At 44.0% G+C, this 20,576-nt stretch overlaps 1 protein-coding gene and 1 pseudogene across 3 annotated transcripts in view; one reads left to right on the top strand and one right to left on the bottom strand.

Moving 5' to 3' along the window:
• Positions 1 to 20,576, top strand: part of Slc25a12 (solute carrier family 25 (mitochondrial carrier, Aralar), member 12) — a 93,512-nt gene that overhangs the window by 44,591 nt on the left and 28,345 nt on the right. For all 3 annotated transcript variants that reach the window (XM_030252254.1, NM_172436.4, XM_011239853.3), the window contains 4 exons: positions 8,062 to 8,208; positions 10,628 to 10,766; positions 11,635 to 11,728; positions 15,051 to 15,135. In XM_030252254.1, the coding sequence (XP_030108114.1) occupies positions 8,122 to 8,208; positions 10,628 to 10,766; positions 11,635 to 11,728; positions 15,051 to 15,135 (405 nt within the window). In that variant the 5' untranslated portion in view covers positions 8,062 to 8,121. The remainder of the gene's footprint in view (positions 1 to 8,061; positions 8,209 to 10,627; positions 10,767 to 11,634; positions 11,729 to 15,050; positions 15,136 to 20,576) is intronic.
• Positions 2,891 to 3,407, bottom strand: Gm13641 (annotated as a pseudogene).

Here is a 20,576-nt window from a genome sequence, read left to right as displayed (position 1 = left end):
GCTTGGTAACCTGAGCTTGATATATTAAAGTCATGTAGTGGAAGGTGAGAACTGAATCTCGCAAGCTGTCCTCTGACCTCCCATGTATACCAGGATGCACACACACACACACATGCATACAGAGAGGGGGGAAATATACTAAACAGTAAATGCAAAAATGTAGGATGTGCACAGGCTATGTGGAAGAGATGGTTTAAAGTATATGGGGAAACATGAGTAGGCTCTCTGTAAATAGTGACCCAAGGGACACCTCTAATTGATGACTAGAATTATTGATTTGTTTAGGATGTCCAGGGTTTGTTTATTTTTCTACTTAGTGATGTTAACTCTTCCAGTCGTTTCTCTTATTATTAAAGTCTCCTTCGTGCATTTAAAGTCCAGCCCGTTATTTGCCCGTGCCCGTTGATTTCCTATCAGTGGCACTCTCCAGGAGTCTCCCATCTCAGCAAAGATCGAGGGCCAGGTGTATGACTCTGCCTGGTATACATGCTATCCTAGTATAACAGTGGATTAAAAAAAATAGGGGACAGGAAGGATAAATTTTCATATAACATATAAAGCTAATCCTTTAGTAGTAGGCAGTTTACAGGCTTTTGGCACAGTAATGGCATTTTGCAACCTTTATCTATCCCAGATGTCTTCATAAAGAAAAGCCTGGTCTGTTTTAGGAGTTGTTCCCATCAACACTTCTCCAGCTTCTGGGTACTACGAATCTGCTGTTTGTTTTTATGGATGTACCTAGTGCAGACATACGAATGAGGTTGTATGACAGGATGTTTTGTGCGTCTCTTTCCTCCACTTAACATAATATTTAAAATAACTATCCTTATTAGGTCAAATTCCAGCACTCAGGAGGCAGAGACAGGCAGACTTCTCGAGTTCGAGACAAGCCTGGTCTACACAGAGAGTTCTACTTCAGCCAGGGATACATACATAATCAGACCCTGTTTCAAGAAAGAATTAGCAATATTGGGAATGGGGTTATAGCTCAGTGGAAGAGCACTTGCCTGTGTAAGTGAATCCCTAGGTTCAATCCATACAGAACAACCACCAGGCCTTTAGCTGGGTATAATTGTTCACACTTGTAGTTTTTGCCTTTAGGAGGCTGAGGCAGGGGAATAGGAATTCAAACAAGCATTTGGATCACACGTGGGCCATATGAGAAGACCTTGTCTCAAGGACCAAACAAACAGAATAACAAAAGAACCACCCACATCTGATCATGTGGTGACACCCCTTTATTGCTCTTTTTGACTTAATATTCATTGCATGACTATATTTTTGTCCACTCATGAGTTGTTCTGACCTTCTGGTGCTTGTTTATAGGAGCTCCTACAAACATCACATGCAAATATTTGTTAGATGACCCATTTTCAATTCTCTTGTGTATTTGCATAGGGATAGAATTGCAGTCTTACAGTCTTCTATTACCTCCCCTTGTGGTCCTCTGTTCGTTCCTTCCCCTTTGTGGTGATGGGCGTAGCACCCAGGACCTCATGCATGTTAGATAAGTGCTCTCATTGAGCTGTGTCCCAGCCCCTTTGCCTGGCATTCTGTTTTCTAGAGCAGCAACAACAGGAAATGGTGCCTTTAGGGTCTGAAAGCGAAGCTGAGCTACTCTTTGATTGTGGTCACCTCCAGCCTGAAGAGCCCATTTGCCCTTCTGGTACACTACACCTCTCCTGGTCCCTGGATTTCATCTTTCCTAAATAACAATTTTCTTCTTTTTGATGGAATGTTTCCTGTATTGGCTCTCTGAGAAAAGTATAATAATTTTGAGACTTCTCTTGTGTTTAAAAGCTTCCATCATTAAATTAGATAGTTTGACTGGGTATTGGCTTTTATGGTGTTCCTTGTGTGCTTTCTGCTTTGTAGTGTGGACTTTAAGAATCCTATTGCCATTCTCATTGCAGATTTTTCTTGCATTCTGGGGTTTTTAGGATTCTCCACCCCACTACCACTACCACCACCGCCACCACCACCCCTCTCCTTACCAATGGTTGGTTTCTTGACTGGTTGTTTCCAGGTCTTGATCAAGAAATTGAAATAAGGGCATCCACAGATGCAGTCTCAAAGAAGCCCTGCTCAGGAGCAGGGTGACACAGTACGGATAGCACACATGAGAGCACGTGGAGCAGGGCGACACAGTACAGACAGCACACATGAGAACACGTGGAGCAGGGTGACACAGTACAGACAGCACACATGAGAACACGTGGGAGCACACAGAAGTGAGCAGAATTGAAAATGGGTCATCTAACAACATCGCCACAGAGGGGTTGTGGCCTCAGGTTATTGCCTAGGGCTTCTTTTATAGAGGAAGAAAGGAAGGAAGGAAGAAAGGAAGGAAAGAAGAAAGAAAGGGAGGAAAGAAGGAAGGAAGGAGGAACTTGTTACTAAAGGGTATAACATGGATAGTTCTCTTCTTCAGTTGACAAATTTGAATTATATAACCTTTATTGCCCATAATCTTTCCCATAATGCAACTGATTTTAATCATAAGCATACCCAAGTATAGAGAGGGGTAAGATGGTCAGTCTGAGGGCCAGCAAGATGGCTCAGTGGGTAAAAGCACTTGCCACCAAGTCTGATTAACTGAGTTCAATTTTTTTTTTTTTTTTTTTTTGTCTTTTTGAGACAGGGTTTCTCTGTATAGCCCTGGCTGTCCTGGAACTCACTCTGTAGACCAGGCTGGCCTTGAACTTAGAAATCCGCCTGCCTCTGCCTCCCGAGTGCTGGGGTTAAAAGAGTGCGCCACCACGCCCGGCTCTCAGTTCAATTTTTAGGACCCATAAGATAGAAAGAGAGAACCAATTACTATAAACTGTCCTTTGACATTCACATCCATGCTATGGTATGCCCCTCCACCCCCATTTTTATAAAGTAATAATTTTTTTTCCTGGTGCTGGTATTTTATTTCTTTGTGTACATTAGGCTATGAATTCGTATGGAATGGGCTCCAACAGCTCAGGCTCTTTTCCGTTAGTCCTCACAAAGTGTGCTTCTCTGGGTGGCACAGGCTGGCGCTTCACCTGCACCCAGGTGCCCTTCTCTTTGGCTTCCTTTTTCTTCTGGTCGTTCTCCTTCACCCGCTTCAGGAAGCTGTTCTTTGAGTGCTTGATGTGCTCAATCCGCACATTGATCCTCTTGGCCAGAATTTTGCCCTTAACCTACTTGTTGACAATGATGCCCACGGCATGCTGGGTGACATTGTAGACTCTTCCGGTTTTGCTGTGGTAGCACTTATGGGGCATTCCTTTTTGAACAGTGCCCATTCCCTTGATGTCTACAATATCACCCTTCTTGTAGATTCGCATATATGTGGCCAAAGGAACAATGCCATGTTTCCTAAAAGGCCTAGAGAACATGTACCGGGTGCCTCTCCTCTTTCCCTTTGTGTTCGTCATTTTGGTGAGTTACTGGAAGATGGCTGCGGCGGCCGAAAAAGCAAGTAATAAATTTTTAATTGAAAAAGAATTAAACATGGTAAATAGAGGATTTTTCTTAAACGCTCACTTGCCTTGCTGCCCATGTACCCAAAATGGGTTCATATGGGAGTGGCTCTCCCCACCTTCCTACCAAATATGACTGGAAAGGCATTTGAACAGAAACAATCCATGTTTGATACTATCAGGGAAAGAGGGGTGTTTCCATTATTTGAAGTAGGAAGCAGGTACAGCGAGATGCAGGTGGGCATCCTGGGCTACTCACAAGTTGCCAGGCGCATTGTTAGGCAATGTGTTCATGACCCATGCCAAGTAGATCTATTCCTTATGCTTTCCTGCCATGCCTACATGATGATATGTATTCATGTGAACTTTCTTTTAATCATTTTGCTGGGCATTCAGTAGGATCTCATAAGGAAACTTCAATTCTTGAAGTTACTTTCCTCTTCTGCATTTCTTTTAGTTTTCACCCTATTTTCCTTCTGGCTTACTAAATTAAAAAAAAAAATTTTGGGGGGGGGGGTGTTTCAAGACAGGGTTTCTCTGTATAGCCCTGGCTGTCCTGGAACTCACTCTATAGACCAGGCTGGCCTCAAACTCAGAAATCCACCTGCCTCTGCCTCTCGAGTGCTGGGATTAAAGGCGTTCGCCACCACGCCCAGCTTTAAATTAATGTTTGTTATGTTTTGAAATCTTTAAGAGCTCTCTTGGTTTTCTGAATATTTACTCTACCTATTTATTTGTTTGTTTTAATGGCATTTCTTAGTGTGGTAATGTAGTCTGTGAGTTGAGGCAGAGAGAAAATTCCAAATTGGAGTTTAGCTTGGGATACACTTTAAGACTTTGTCTTAAATAAGTAAATAAATAGGTAGCAAAAAAAAAAAAAGAGCAGAAAAATAGCATACTGTTCCTATTAGAGTGTTACACTGTCTCCCCCACATCTTCAATGATATTAAAGACAGGGCTTTCAGTTTCATTTCCTTCAGAGTATGTTTGCTATAAGTTTCTTTTTTTTTTTTCTCCTTCCATTTCTTCTTTCTGTTTGCTTTTTTTAAAAAAAGGTTTATTTCTTACATATATGTTCCTGTGTCTGTCCATGTGCACCGTGTGTATATAGATGTCCTTATAGGACTAGAAAAGGACATTGACTCCCCTCCTGGAACTGGAGCTACAGGTGGTCTAAGCCACCCAGAGTGGGTTCTGGGTTCTGGGAACTGAACATGGGTCCCCTGCACGGGCAATAAGCACTCTGAACTCATGAGTCAGCTCTCCAGCCTCTTTCTGGTTTTGTTGCCTTTGTCCCTTGAGTGCTTACCCACCCAGCTTCCAGGTTTTCTCCTTGTCTGGGTCTCTGTTTTTCATAGTAGGGCTTTTTAGGGTCTGATGGCCCTTTGTTCATACTTAAGATTAGGACTTACTGAACACTATGGGTTTATGGTGGTCAGTTTTGTTACCTTTCCATTGCTGTGACAAAATACTATGACCAAGCCATGGAACATATAGAAAAAAGCATTTAATTTGGCTTACGGTTTCAGAGGGTTAGAGTCCATGATGGCAGAACAAAGGCCTAGTGGCAGCAACAGCTGAGAGCTCACATCTTGATTCATAAGCAGGAAGCAGAGATAACTCAATATGGCACTTTGAAACCTCAAAGCCCTCCCCCAGTGGCACACCTCCTCCATCAAGGCCACACCCCCTAAGACTCCCCAAATAGCTACCAACCAGAGTTCAAGTAATTGTGAACCTCTTTTTTACACTACCAGGATAGGATTTATTAACGTTAGACCTGGCAGTACAATGCTGTGGTAAGGCCATTTTGTTGGAGCCCTGGGGCGCCTCTGTGTTAAAGGCCTTTGGATTAGTGAATGAGATCATCTGCTCTATTTAAGAACTGGTTACCTGGGCTGAGGAGATGCCTCAGCATGTACAGTGCTTGCTGCATAAGGACGAGAATCAGTTCAGTCCCCAACACTCACACTAAAAACGGTGGGTGGGCATGTTTACATGATGGGATACCTGTAATCACATGGCTGTGTGGGGCAGAGGCAGGAGGACACCTGGACTTGAGAGCTGCTGTCCTGGCTTTGGGTTCAGTGAGAGCGCTTATCTGAAGGGAACAAGGGAACAAATAAGATGAAAAGTAGTACAAAAGTGTCTTCTCGTGGCTTCTATGTCTCCATTCATGCATACACACACACACCACACACACACATACCCCACATACACAACACCACACACACACACACACACACACACATATACACACACCACACAGACACACAGTACCACATACACACACCACACACACACAATACCACACACACCCCACACATAACACACACACACACACACACTACACAGACACACAGTACCACACACACTCCACACATAACAGACACACACACACACACCACACACACAGTACCACACACACCCCACACATACCACACACACACACACACACACACTACACAGACACACAGTACCACACACACACACACACACCACACACACACACACACACACACATCACATCACATACCACATACACACATACACCATATACCACACACACATACACACACCACACATACCACACACACACACACACATCACATCACATACCACATACCATATACACACACACACACACACATACACACACCACACATACCACACACACACACACACACATCACATCACATACCACATACCATACACACACACACACACACACACACACACACCCCACATACCACACATACCACATACACACACGAAGCAGTTACCTGTCTACCCCATCAGCTATTAGCCTAGTCTCTCTGCCTTTTACAAACTCTGGCAGAAAACTTAGAGGTTGCTTGTCTAGAGGGTTTAACAGAGGAACCCGAGGCTGGTGGAAGTTGGTGCAGAACACAACCCTGAATGAGGGAAATAAACTTAAATCCACGTCTGTAGCAACTGTCCATAGCCCCCAGCTCTATTCCCTACCCCGCAACCACACTATAAAAACTCCAAGTCTCTTATTTAAAGTCTCAGTCAAGGCTAGCTTTGAACTTCTCATCCTTCAACCCCCACCTCTGGAATTAAATGTTGTGCTTATAGGTTTTGCATTTCCAATGGGATCCCAGCCTTTATTTGATTCTCATATCAGATATGCCTTGAGGGCTCATACCACCTCTGTAGAGCCATCTGGAGCTCTTGACCCACTGAAAGATTTAGAAGGCTTGATAGACTTGTCTTTAGCTCATCATCCTGCTAAGAATTATTCGAAAATCTATTACGAAATCTCACACACATACAGAAAACCACATAAAACAAATGGATAGCATAGTGAATTATAAAACAAATGTTTGCTAAGTTAATTTTAATGACTTGAATTACTATTGAGATATCAGAAGTCCATGGGAAATATAATTAAAGCCAGATGTGGTGGTTGCATGCCTGTAATTCTAGTACTTGGGAGCTGAAGGCAGAAGAATCAGGAATTCAAGGCTAGCTTTGGCTACACAGAGTTTAAAGTGAACCTGGACTACATGAGTGAGACCCTGGGTTGTTTTTTTTTTTTTTTTAAGATATACATACATATGTAAAAAAATAAATAAAAGGGATGAGACTTCAACAAAAAATTATTTCATCTATCTGTCTATATGTCCATCCATCCACTTGTGGATTGAACCTAGGCCTGTGTATGACACATAAGCATTCTACCAACGAGTCCCCCAGCCCCCTAAAGTACTTTAAATGTCAGGAAAAGGTAAGCCATTACTGTGGTGAATGGATGCAATGAGAATATTCCATCTTACCTTTGGCTAATCTTTAAATGTGACTAGAGTTCGCAGCTGCATGGGGCATGAACGTGGCATGTGAATACACAGCATGTGTTGTGCCAGCCCATCCTTTTGGATTACATCACAGGTGCCCAAGACAGAAATGCTCTGATTTACACTTGGGTATCATACCCCAGGGTACATTTTACTATTTTTATTGATATCACTTGTTACAACAATTGATTTTACAGCAGTTTAAAACCTTGGCGAGTTTCTGGACTGCTTTACAGCTGGAGAGTGACTGTCCCCAAAGCCTGACAGACTGATAATGAACACAGCTTATAGAGTTTCCTGTCCCTAACTTTCATTTTAGAATTAGGAAGCGTTGTGTTTGGCATTTGGTAGAGTTTCACGATTCGTTCTTTTTTTTTTCTTTATTTGGAAAAAAAGAGTGGTGTCTGATGCACTGACTGGTTCTGATTGCAACATTTAAAATGAAAAAACTGAAGCTGAACATAAACTCTTAATTCAGGAAGCTCTCATGGACAGCAAGTCTTCAAGCTGGAGAGAGTAAATCACTGTATTGTAGCGGCTGGAAGCAGGCAGTAAACGCGCTGACTGCTTTGTTTTCAGTCACGGAAATGGTCCAAGTAAAATCAGGAGGCCCCCTTTCCCTCTCCTTCAGTAACTGACAGTTCTGATCCATTCTCTTTCCCCAAGGACTACCATGTGTCACATCTGTCAGCCTCATGAACAAATCAGACGCTTCCTTGTGAATTCAGAGCCTCAGAACGGGTCCTCAGGATGTGCTCCGTGTAAACGCGGTTTCTCTCTTCTCCCTGCAGGAATTGCAATTGGAACACGCAAGGCAAGCCTTTGCACTGAAAGACAAGAGCAAAAGCGGCATGATCTCGGGTCTGGATTTCAGTGACGTCATGGTCACCATCCGGTCCCACATGCTCACTCCTTTTGTGGAGGAGAACCTGGTCTCAGTAAGTAAGAAGACAGAGTTCACTTTCCACCTCCTGTGCAGTTTGTGAACCACCGGGTTCTGGAACACCTTCTTGGCTCTTAAGCAGCCAGGCTTCGTGTTTAGGTGTTAGAAGGTTAAACTGTGTGACTCTGTGTGTGTGTGTGTGTGTGTGTGTGTGTGTGTAAGGTGAGTGGTCTTTCCTCAGGTTTTAGCTTCATCCAGAGCTATCATCCTGCTCTCATATACTTCCATTTACTATGTCCCAGTCCGAGGGACATGGGAGTTCGTAGACAAGAGTCAGCGATCTCTGTGTTTCCGTGCAGTCTTGCTTTCATCTTGGCTTCTGTCACCTCCCGCCCCAAGCTCTGGCAGTCTAGCTACCATGGCTCCTTCCTCTGTGTGCGTTGGGATACTCACTGGCCTCTGTACATTTAATAACTGTGTTCCATGTCAGAAAACACGGAGGAAATGTGGGGCCATCAGCCCCTAGAGTTGTCCCCCTCTGCCCTTTCACCTGTGCACTCAGAGCATCTATACCAGACACAGGTCTTTTGTTCTGTCAGAGAGCAAATCTCTCTCAGATAATCATGTGGACCCACAGCAAACTCATGCCACCCGCTTCCTCACACAGTGGTGAAACTCTCCTCACCTGCTTTCTTGTCCGCACACTGTGTTGTGGGTAAGTTTTTGATTACTGCTTGTTTTGAATGGAGGAAAGCCAGTGGGTACGTGTGTTGTTTCAGCTGAAGACCATTATCCGTGACTTACACTGGGGTAGAAAGATCAACGCCTGGTCTTTCTCTTCAGTGAATTTGAACGTGGAGCATGTCACTCTCCCCTCCACATCTCACCCCTGCCCCATCTCACCCCTGCCCCTGCCTGCTTCTGCACCTTCACCTCATACCTCAACCAAAGATGAAAGGAGGGACGGAAAAGGAATCAGGGAGAGAAGGAGAGAAGGGAAGAAAATCCAGAGAGAAGGACTCACACAGAGTCAGTCAGGATGGAGGGATCCGTTTTGTATTTTTCCAACTGGGTTAGATGGCTGTTGCTTCGGTTTACCAAAATCCCATCATAATCCTCAGAGGTAAAATTAAGGCATAGGATGGAGTCTTGCCTTTGGTAGCCAGATTGCCATTAGTAAAAATAAAATCTATATGGGGAGGGAAGACACTTTTCATTATAGAAGGTGGAAGCATTTAGATGTCAAAGAGAAACCAGAAAAATCACACCGTTTGTAATGGTCTCTTTTGTCTGGGGTTGGTACCTTAGTATTTCTATTAGCGTTTCTCTGAGTTTTGAATAGTGACAGTTCTGCATCCCCTTTGCCTTATAACACAGGAATTAGACTTTTGGAAACTGAAAAGCACAAACAGGCAAACAAAAACAACACTAAATCTTTCTCTTTAGAGGCTATACCTAAGTGAATGGCAAAGCGAGGCCCTTCCTTCTCAGTCTCCACAGATAATGGAGGAAGGTCGCTTGCCTGTTACCCAGTGTGAGTGGCCCTGATGTGTGGTAAACCTAATAGAGAGTGAACCCTCCCCAGATCTTCTAACATTTGGGGAGCTTTGGGGAGTTGTGTTTTGCACGATGCAGGATCAGAGAGCTGCACATAGGTATCTTAAATATAACAATTTTTTTTTTTTTTAGTTAAGAAAAGTTGATGTAATAAAACGGTCTCAGGGCTGGAGAGATGGCTCAGCCGTTAAGAGCACTGATTGCTCTTCCAGAGGACTTGGGTTCAATTCCCAGCAACAACATGGTGGCTCACAACCATGCATAACTCCAGTTCCAGGGATCTGACACCCTTCTCAGTTTTCTCTAGCACCAGACACACCTGTGGTATACTACATACATGTGGTCAAAATACCAGTATACATAGAATAAAATAATCAACTTTAAATGGCCTTAAAATGTAAGGCTCCTCGGTGGTAGAGTGCATGGTAGAAGAGGCCTTGGTTTCAATCTACAGCATGGAAAAAATAGAGTTAGTGCTTGGTTTTTGTGTATGTGCATAGGAAAAAAATAAACCAGTTTAGGGAATATTCCTTATTACACACTGATGTTTTTCCAGGGGCGGCAGGCATTGAATAGTTGAGGGTCTTGAAGAATCCTGTTTAAATAGCCAGGTTTTGATCTGGAATAATTATATTTGTTGTTTCTGACCTTAGTGATGGGTGAGCCATGAACTCCAACTTCCAGATGTTACTTTCTTCCTTAAAACCTACATTGCGTAACCTCCCCTAAGGGTACAAAGTGCACTGTGTTTTAGTCAGATAGCCCCCTTGTATTTAAGGGCTGGTAGCTAATTGTTTTAATGACAGAGACTCCTTCGGGTCCACTTTGAGAAAAAAAAAAAAAAAAAAAAAGCAGAGTCCAAACCACTGTTTCTTTCTTTTGAGTTTTAAAATTTTTTTTGTGTTGTTATTTCCTAGGCTGCCGGAGGGGGTACCTCACACCAAGTTAGCTTCTCCTACTTCAACGCATTTAACTCCTTACTCAACAACATGGAGCTTGTTCGAAAGATCTATAGCACTTTAGCAGGCACGAGGAAAGATATTGAAGTCACCAAGGGTAAGCTTTTAAAAGTCAATTGGAATCCTCGAGTCCATGCTTTTGATCAGACAGATAGACCAATGTTTGTTCTTCATCAGATAGATGTGAGGCCCGCCACAGAACAAGGGGATCAGGAAAGTCAGTTGTCATTTGCATGTGCGTCTTTGACGCATGCGCAAGCTTCCTGTAGGCCTGGAAGCCCAGGTGCAGTGTTTAATGAGATACTGAGGTCAGGAATGCAAAAGTGCTTTTGACAGTTTTGAAAAGAGCCTTTGGCCCGATCTGTCAAACAGGTCAGTGGCGGTGGCAGTGGCAGTGGCAGTGTGGCGGCAGCTTGTTTGTACTGAAAATGAGTTGCCAGAGTTGCCTGCCGTGGAGAGAGGAGCAAGGCCACTGCTTTTGGATGAGTGGTGGCAGGGCATCTTGGGACCTCAGAGCAGCCTCCTTTATCTTTTAACTCTGGGGACCAGGGGGAGTGAGCAAGAGAAGCGAGAACTAGAGAGGCTCTGTTTTGATGTTGAGGTTGACCTGTTTCTGCAATTTCATCCTCTTAACATTTATTTTATCCCCAGCTTTCCAGAATGCAGTTATAGGCTGGATCTGAGCATTTAAATTTAGTTTTATATGTTTTAGAATAGTGCTAAAATCTCTCTCCCTCCCCAACCCCCACCCCCGAGTTTATATTAGACTCTTGAAATACTAACCTTTGCCAGGCAGTGGTGGCGCAGCACTTGGGAGGCAGAGGCATGCAGATTTCTGAGTTCAAGGCCAGCCTGGTCTACAGAGTGAGTTCCAGGACAGCCAGGGCTACACAGAGAGAAACCCTGTCTCGAAAAAAAACAAAAAAAGAAAAGAAAAGACTAACATTTGTTTCTTTGTCTTCCAGAGGAATTTGCCCAGAGCGCCATACGCTATGGACAGGTCACTCCACTAGAAATTGATATCTTGTACCAGCTTGCAGACCTATATAATGCCTCAGGGTAAGACTTCCAGTGATTCTTTATGGTTTAGTACAAGGTGGATCTTTTGAGATGTGACTTATATCATGTCCTTTACCAACTGCCTTGTCAGTGTATAGATTAATTTTTTTTAATTTATTTATTTGCCTTATGTTTCAATATCCACCCCCTCTCCTTCCAGTCTCCCCTCCCATAGCCCCTCCCCCTACTCCCCCCTCTGAGAAGGGGAGGCTTCCCTGGGTATCCCCCTACCCTGGCACATCAAGTCTCTGCAGGACTAGGTGCATCCTCTCCTACTGAGGCTAGGCAAGGCAGCCCAAGTTAGAGGGATGAGGTCCACAAATAGGCCACAGATTCGGGGACAGTGCCCCCTCCAGTTTTTGGGGGACCCACATAAAGACCAAGATGCACATCGGCTACATATGTGCAGGGTGGCTTAGGTCCAGCCCATGCTGGCTCTTTGGTTGGTGGTTCAATCTCTGGGAGCCCCCAAGGGTCCAAATTTGTTGACTTTGTTCGCCTTTCTGTGGAGTCCCTGTCCTCTTCAGGTCCCTCAGTCTTTCTCCCAACTCTTCCACAAGACTTCCTGAGTGCCATCTAATGTTTGATTATGGGTCTCTGTATTTGTTCCATTGGCTGGTAGGTGGAGCCTCTTGGAGGACAGCTATGTTCAGATCTTGTCTGCAAGCATAGCAGAATATCATTAATAGTGGCAGGGATTGGTTCTTGGCCATGGAGGGTCTCAATTTGGGCCAGTCATTAGTTGGTCATTCCCTCTGTCTCTGCTCCATCTTTGTCCATGAACATCTTGTAGGCAGAATGAAGGTTTTGGTCTAAGGTTTTGTGGATGGGTTGGTGTCCTTATTCCTCCTGAAAGTCTTACATGGCTACAGAAGGTGGCCACTTTGGGCTCCCCCACTGCTAGGAATCTCAGGTAGAGTCACCCCCATAAACTCCCTGCCCACCCCCAGGCCTCTGGCACATCCTAGAGATTTCCTCTTCTCATCCCGTGCTTTCCCTAACCTGCCCCCTGCCCCTACCCTCATTCTCCCCATTCTCTTACTCACGCAGGTCCCTTGTCCCTCCCTCCATCCACCTCTGATGTCTATTTTATTTCCCCTTCTGAGAAAGATTCAAGCATCCTCCCTTGGGCCCTCCTTGTTATTTAGCTTCTTTGGGTCTGTGGATTGTAGCGTGTTTATCCTGGACTTCATGTCTAATGTCCACTTATAAGTGAGTACATACCATGCATGTCCTTTGTGGTGGTACACCTCTAATTCCAGCACTCAGGACTCAGAGGTAACCAAGCTTCTGTGAGTTCAAGGCCAGCCTGCTCCACATAGGAAGTTGCAGGACAGCCAGAGCTACAGTGTCTGTGTCACAAAAAAAAAAAAAAAAAAAAAAAAAGCAAATACAAAAAGAAAAGAAAGAATTAAAATAAATAAGCTTTGTCTTTAGTGTATAGATTCTTAGCAAGAGAAACTGGAGGAGAGAGAAGATGGAGGGCTAGAGAGGCAGAGGGAGGGAGAGAGAGGGAGAGCCGGGGGCAGAAGCAAAGACAGAATGGATTGGAGCAAAGAGCCAAGAGATGAATGGGGTGTGTGTGTGTGTGTGTGAGAGAGAGAGAGAGAGAGAGAGAGAGAGAGAGAGAGAAGGGGTTCAGAGTGAGAGTGAAGAGGGAGAAGGTGCAAAATGAGAAGCAGAGAGTTAGGGAGAGGGAAAAGATGGACTTATGCAGGCTTTCCCGGTGGTCTGAATTTAAGGAGATTTATAGAAACTTGGTTAAGTTTGTAAATTCATTTAAATAGGCTGAGGTACATGGAAGAACATTGTATACTTTTTGATCACCGTAAAGGGTTGTTTTTCTGAATCGTGTGTACCCAATTTGTGTTGGAGAATATTACTTTCTTAAAATATACCTAATATATCATCATGCTTCTCCCAGAGACAAGCTCTGATGTTTATGCCTTTGTTACAAGTTAAAAACACAAAAGTATGTAGAAGGCATTTAACATGCAAATATATGCAAACGAATGCAGAGCCCTCATGCACAAGAGCCCAGTGGACTGGGCTGTTTAAAAACCTGGGTGGTTGTTGTTTCCAGTCACCTGTGGTAGTTCTTTAAATAATAATATCAGATATACTGGGCCTGAAGAGCTGGATCTGCCGTTCCAGACACTTGCTCCTTTTGCAAAGGACTCAGGTTGATCCCAGCATCCACACTGGGTGGTGCATACCTGCTTGGAACTTCAGCTCCAGAAGGTCAAGACTCTCTGGTGGCTCCAGAGGTGCACTCACAAGCACATACCCTCACCTGTTCATACATACAAATACACATAATTAAAAATAATTTCTAAGTCTCTGAGGCCTGCAGAAGTTGGATATGCGTGTGTGTCTTCTTGCCTTCATGCCGTATGGTGCACTGCTGGGCAGATGATGTATAGTCTTTCAGCTGCCTTGGGCACCAGCGTTGGGTAATTGACACAAACTACCAAGCCATGTCTCAACCATCTAAAATTCACACTTTTAGACAGATGCTGTGAGCCTCCTTCATGTGAAGACATGGTTTTTAAAAGTCCTTCTCGAAGCTACATCTGAAGTGACCTTTTATCTGGCTCACAGAATGTACTTATTTTTAAGTCAGTTTTGATGTCCATAGTGCTGTGTCCACACGACTCAAAACTCAAGGGCTTTGAAGAAGAATACTATAAAAAAGAAAGAGAGAAAGAGAGAAAGAGAGAAAGGAAGGAAGGAAGGAAGGGAGGAAGGAAGGAAGGAAGGAAGGAAGGAAGGAAGGAAGAAAGAAAGAAAGAAAGAAAGAAAGGAAGGAAGAAAGGAAGAAAGGAAGAAAAAGAAAGAAAGGAAGAAAGAAAAGGAAGGAAGGAAGAAAGAAAGGAAGGAAGAAAGAAAGAAGAGAAGAAAAGAGAGAGAGAGAGAGAGAGAGAGAGAGAGAGAGAGAGAGAGAAAGGAAGGAAGGAAGGAAGGAAGAGAAAGAGGAAGTAAGACTCCTCCTTCTTACCCTGAGCCTTCTCTTGAGGGCAGCTAGCTGTCTTTCTCCTGGTTTCTCACCTTCCTTGTGGGACACTGGGACACTGCATTCTGGAGAGGGAGTGTGGACCTTGGCTTTGATGTGAATTGCTTGTTCACTGTTTGAGTCCATCGCTGGCATTCCATTAGGTCCATCCCCTCCTCGGGGATTTCTCTGGAGGCTTTTGCTTTTGTTGTAAATAAGATCTGAAGGTTTATTGTCTTTTATCACTGAAATGGTCATAATGTGAAAAGGTGTGCTCCACCTGAGGGGTTTGTCGTCTAACAATTCTCTTTGCCACCTTTCTCCCTTAAGGCGCTTGACTCTGGCAGACATCGAGAGAATAGCTCCGCTGGCCGAGGGGGCCTTACCTTACAACCTGGCAGAGCTTCAGAGGCAGGTATGAGCAGTCTGTGACTCTGTTCACCTTCAAAAATGCTGAAATGGGGGCGCTGGGTGAGGGGTGGGGGTGGGGGCTGGAGAGATCCCTCGGAGGTTAAGAGCACTGGCTGATCTTCCAGAGGATCCTGGTTCAGTTCTCCACACATGGCAGCTCACAACTGTCTGTAGTTCCAGTTCCAGGGGATCACACACCCTCACACAGACATACATGCAAACAAAACACCAATGTATATAAAAAAATAAGAAGAAATCATCAAAAACAAAACAAAACAAAATATTAAAGGCCCTAGAGACCCTAGCTCTGAGGTTCTGTTTACCACATTATCCCCCATACCCTCACAAGCTAATGCAATGTGATAACCAGGTTTTGAGTTTCAATTTTCTAGCTTGTTAAGATGAGGAAAGTAAGAGTCCAAAAGCTTGTGGGTGTGACCTCCTTAGCAGTCATTTGCCTAAAGCATCCTTAAAGACTAGTGTTCAGGCCACTCGGTGGGGTTCAGCTGATATTTATAGGCTTTTTTTTTTTTTTTTTTTAAGTACAAAGCACTTCCCAATTGAAACAAACTATCAGTGTGATTGTGCCTAATAGATTACAAGGTGGAAAAAGAAAAGGTATCTGATTAGTAAACCAGACAGAAAATTTGTTTTCCTTTAATGTTAATTATAATAAAAATGAGGCCCATGTCTTGTAATACAGCTCCATTTTGGATTTTCTAAATGTTTTCAGTAAAAAAAGCCAGACCCATGAGATGACCTCCAAGACCGAATGGAACCATTTAAAAAAAAAACAAAAAAAAAGAAGCCTTGTTTTAAGTGGAAACCTGAACATGTGGCAGAGGATCACAGGGTCTTGTGGGGTTTGAGGTTTCGGGGAGCTGGCCTCTTCCTCCTGATGTCCCATTGGGCTTGGCCTTGAAATACCTCTCTTTCTCATTGTTCATTATGAGGTTTTGTGAGGTACTGGGAGATGGGGAGAGAAAGTGGAGAACAGAGGACGGAGACCAGTGGGGCCTACGGGGCAGCCTGCCAAAGCGTATGTATCTGCCTTTCCTTGTGGGACTTCTTGGTTAGCAGCCTTGGGTGGGCTTGCTGGCACTCTCCTTTGTTAGTCAGGTGAGTGAGAAATCAAAGCTCTCAGCCAGTATGGCGATGAGCACCGGCAACCTAGCACTCAGGAATCTGAGGCAGAAAGAGGGCCACGAGTTCAAGGCCAGCCTGAGCTACATGGCAAGATTGTGACTCCAAAAACCAATCAACCAACCAGCCATTTGGAAAGGTCTGCTAGGAGGTATTTCTTCTGCTTGAGCTCCATAGAATTGCTTTCTGAAATCAATTAGGATTTCCAGTTCCACCTTAATAATAAATAATATTTTACTCAGTTGAAGCAAAGGAAAAATGCAAAAGAGCCCTTTGGCCCCTTCACTTGTGGCCATGCTTTGTCTACACATGGAAGATTACTGGTTTCTGTCATGCACAGTGGTTTAGCTTTTTGGTTTCCCCTTGCCCCAATTTTTTGCTTTCTGTTACCTAAGTTTCTCTTCTCTTCTCCTCTCCTCCCCTCCCCTCCCCTCTCTCCCTCTCCCTCTCCTCCCTCTCCCTCTCCCTCTCCCACCTCCCCCCCTTCTCTCTCTCTCTCTTGTTTTGTTATTTGAGACAGGATAATCATGTAGTCCAGGCTAGCCTCAAAGTTTATTTCTATTGTAAGTTCTTAGTCCTTAAAAAAGATGGGTTTATTCAAATTTGGTTTTTTTTTTTTTTTTTTTAATAAAAATTTGTAACATAAAAACTCGAGCCAGGCAGTGGTAACGCACACCTTTAATCCCAGCACTTGGGAGGCAGAGGCAGTCGAATTTCTGAGTTTGAGGCCAGCCTGGTCTACAGAGTGAGTTCCAAGATAGCCAGGGCTACACAGAGAAACCCTGTCTCGAAAAACTAACCAACCAACCAAACAAACAAAAAACCTCAAGTCATTTGAAGACATTGACATATTTAATGATTTCTTACCAAATTGAACTTTGTATTTTGTACTGTGCATTCCTAAAAATCACTCTTGAGTTTTGAAAAACTTAATTGTGAAAAGATACTGTGCAATGTTATGTCTCTATTATATCTGCCGTTGGAGATGTTGTTCATATCTGTTACTGGGGCTGGGGAAAAACTCAGTAGTAGAATGTTTGTGCAATGTCTGTGAGACCCTGATTCACAGACACCACAAAAATAAACAAGCATGCACACACTTGCAACTGAGAAACAGTTCATTTAGCTTCTTCCAAGTAAGTCAGCGTCCGCAGGGTGGCTTAGTGTATTAGTCAGGGTCCTCTCGAGCAGCGGCTCTCAACCTGTGGGAGCCTTCTCTATCGTTCTCCTCCTTACTATCTGAGAGAGGGTCTTTCCTAAACCTAGAGCTTGTAGTCTGAGCTAGGCTGGCTGGGGGGCTGAGGATGAAGGGAGACAGGAGGATCCTGGTATGTGAAAAATCATTGCCATTGTCACTAACATAGACAAGCTGCTCTGTGTCTGTTTAAATATGGCCTTGTTGGAGTATTGACACTCCCCCCCGACCCCCGCAAGACCATTGGAAAACACAGGTATCTATATTATGATTCATACTAGTAGCAAAATTACAGCTATGAAGTAGCAATAAAAATAATGTTATGGTTGGGGGTTACTACACCATGAAGAACTGTATGAAAGGGGCACAGCTAAGTTTGATCCGAGTTTGATTCTTAGAACTCACTTGGTAGAAGGACAGAACTGATTCCTGGAAGATATCCTGTGGCCTCTGGGTTTGCATGGTGTCATGTACACACACACACACACACACACACACACCATAAAAAATAAACAACAAAAAAGCCATTCACATTAATGAAATTAAAAGTCCCAACTCATGTACTCTGACTTCTACGAATAAATTAAGTTAAAATTTAAAAATTCTCTTTAAAAAAAAAATCCTACTTCAGCAGCTGGACACATTCCAGGATGCCCATCATCTCAGTACCAGGAGGCTAAGGAGAATGGTGCTCAGCCTGAGGCCGGCTGGACTGGGCTGCTCAGCAGGACCCTACTTCAAACCAAGAGTCTTCATTTCCTCTCTGGCCCCATTTCTGATGCTCATTTCCCCCTTGCCCACCATTCTTGTTTCTAGCAGTTTTCCAGAGGCCAGATCTGTGACTCACAGCTAAGAAGGTGATATAATTACAGGAGTGACTTTTCTTTAGACAGGACGGCTTGCCTATGTAGTGGCTATGCTGAGCTCCCAATGGAGCACAGAGACTTTCAGATACCAGGATCCTCCTGTCTCCCTCCTCCCCCCTCCTCCCAGCCCCCAGCCAGTCTAGCTCAGACGACAAGCTGTAGGTTTAGGAAAGACCCTCTCTCAGATGGTAAGGTAGAAACCCGTAGAGAAGGACACCTGATGCCAACCTCTGGCCTCCACATGACCTCACGCAATAATAACAACTTTGGTCACGAGTCTTAGTTTTGCCTTTTGTTGAAGAGAGAAATGCATACCTTTATCGTTCTCCTGAGTGTAGTCTTTACTGATCGTGAGTGCGAGTGTGGGAGATAGCTCAGCAGGTACAAAGCACCTACTGTCAAAGCCTGACAACCCGAGTTTGGTCCCCAGACCCCACTTAAAAGTGGAAAGAAAGAACTGACCAAGTAGTTCTCTGACATCTACATGTGAGACAGGGGTATGTGTGCACCCAAGCATCACACACCACCACCACCACCACCTCCACCTCCACCAACAGTGTCTTAGTTAAGGTTTCTATTTCTGTGAAGATACACCATGGCCACCACAATCCCTAGAAAGGAAAGCATTTAGTTGGAGCTGGCTTGGTTTCAGAGGTTTAATTCATTATTATCATGGCAGGAATCATGGCCACATAGTTAGACATGGTGCTGGAGAAGAAGCTGTGAGTTCTCCATTTTAATTCACGTGCAGCAGAAGGAAATTCCTGGCCACACTGGGCATGGCTTGAGCCCACCCCCATGGTGACATACTTCATTCAACAAGGTCACACCTACTCCAACCAAGCCACATCTCCTAATAGTGCCACTCTTTATGGGCCAAACATTCAAACACGTGAATCTGTGGGGGCCATTTCTATTCAAATCCCTATGAACAGTAAATAAAATTTAAAAGCAGATATCCAAGAATGCTTGCATTAGCATTAAGCAGTGGAAACACCTCAGACATTTACTGAGAGGAGCAAGGGATGCACGAATATGATGTGTGGTGAAAAAAAATGATTTTTCCCCCCTGCCTGTGACAGGGTCCTATTATGTTATACAGGCTAACCTTTGACTCATAGTCCTCCTGCCTCAGCCTCCCAGGTGCTGGGATGAAAACGTGGTGTGCTTGACTATCCCATCTAGACAACAGTAACTTTTCGGGGTGTGGCAACAAAGTGTAATCTTCATACATGGTGGATGGGTGAATCTGGCAAAAGCCAGCCTTGGCTTCACAGCAGATTTGAGGTTGGCTTGGATTACATAACATAGTATCTCAAAATGGAAATAAGGAAAGAGAAATGTGTAAAAGAGTCAGAGGAAATGAGGACTCTTAGTTTGAAATAGGGTCCTTCTGAGCAGTGCAGGCAGGCCTCCTTAGCCTCCTGGTGCTGGGATGATGGGCTTCCTGGACTGTGTCCAGCTGCTGAAGTGGGAATAGAAAGGCTGAGGGAAAGAGAAGAGAGAGATTGGAGGTTTCTTTTGAGTTCTTAGGGTTGAACCTTGGCCTCCTGCATACTAGGCAAGTACTCTACTCCAAGCTATATTTGCAGCTCAAAAAAAAAAAAAAAAAAAAAGAACCCTGTCCCACCACTACTAGCCCTGAACTCACTTTGTAGCAAAGGTTGGTTTTGAACTTGGATCCTTCTGCTTCCATCTCCTGAGGGCTGGGGTTACAGCTATGTACTTCTACCCCTGTTTTATGAGTGCTGGGGACTGAACCCAGGGTTCATGCCAGCCAAGCATTGTACTGACTGAGCTATGTTCACACTTCCCCAAAAGGAAGTTGTAACTTGAAGAAACCAAGTTAGGTGAAAGTTAACAAAGGACTGCAGAGAAAAAGATTTGCACATTTTTAATGCTTGTACCAGTTTGGAGGTTAAGCCCAGATTATGAATATTGGCAAATGATCCTTCTTTTTTTTTCTGGTGTCCCACGTTTACTTTTTCTTTTCTTTTCTTTTTTTTTAAATAAAGACTTTTTATTTTATGTATATGAGTACACTGTAGTTGTACAGATGGCTGTGAGCCTTCATGTGGTTGTTGGGAATTGAATTTAGGACCTCTCTTTGCTCTGGCCCAAAGATTTATTTATTATTATAAATAAGTACAATGTAGCTGCCTTCAGACGCACCAGAAGAGAGTGTCAGATCTCATTATGGGTGGTTGGGAGCCACCATGTGGTTCCTGAGATTTGAACTCA

This window comes from Mus musculus, chromosome 2 (genome assembly GCF_000001635.26).
Source record: "Mus musculus strain C57BL/6J chromosome 2, GRCm38.p6 C57BL/6J".
In the NCBI taxonomy this organism is placed as follows: Eukaryota; Metazoa; Chordata; class Mammalia; order Rodentia; family Muridae; genus Mus; species Mus musculus.
This window is presented reverse-complemented; position numbering and strand designations above follow the sequence as displayed.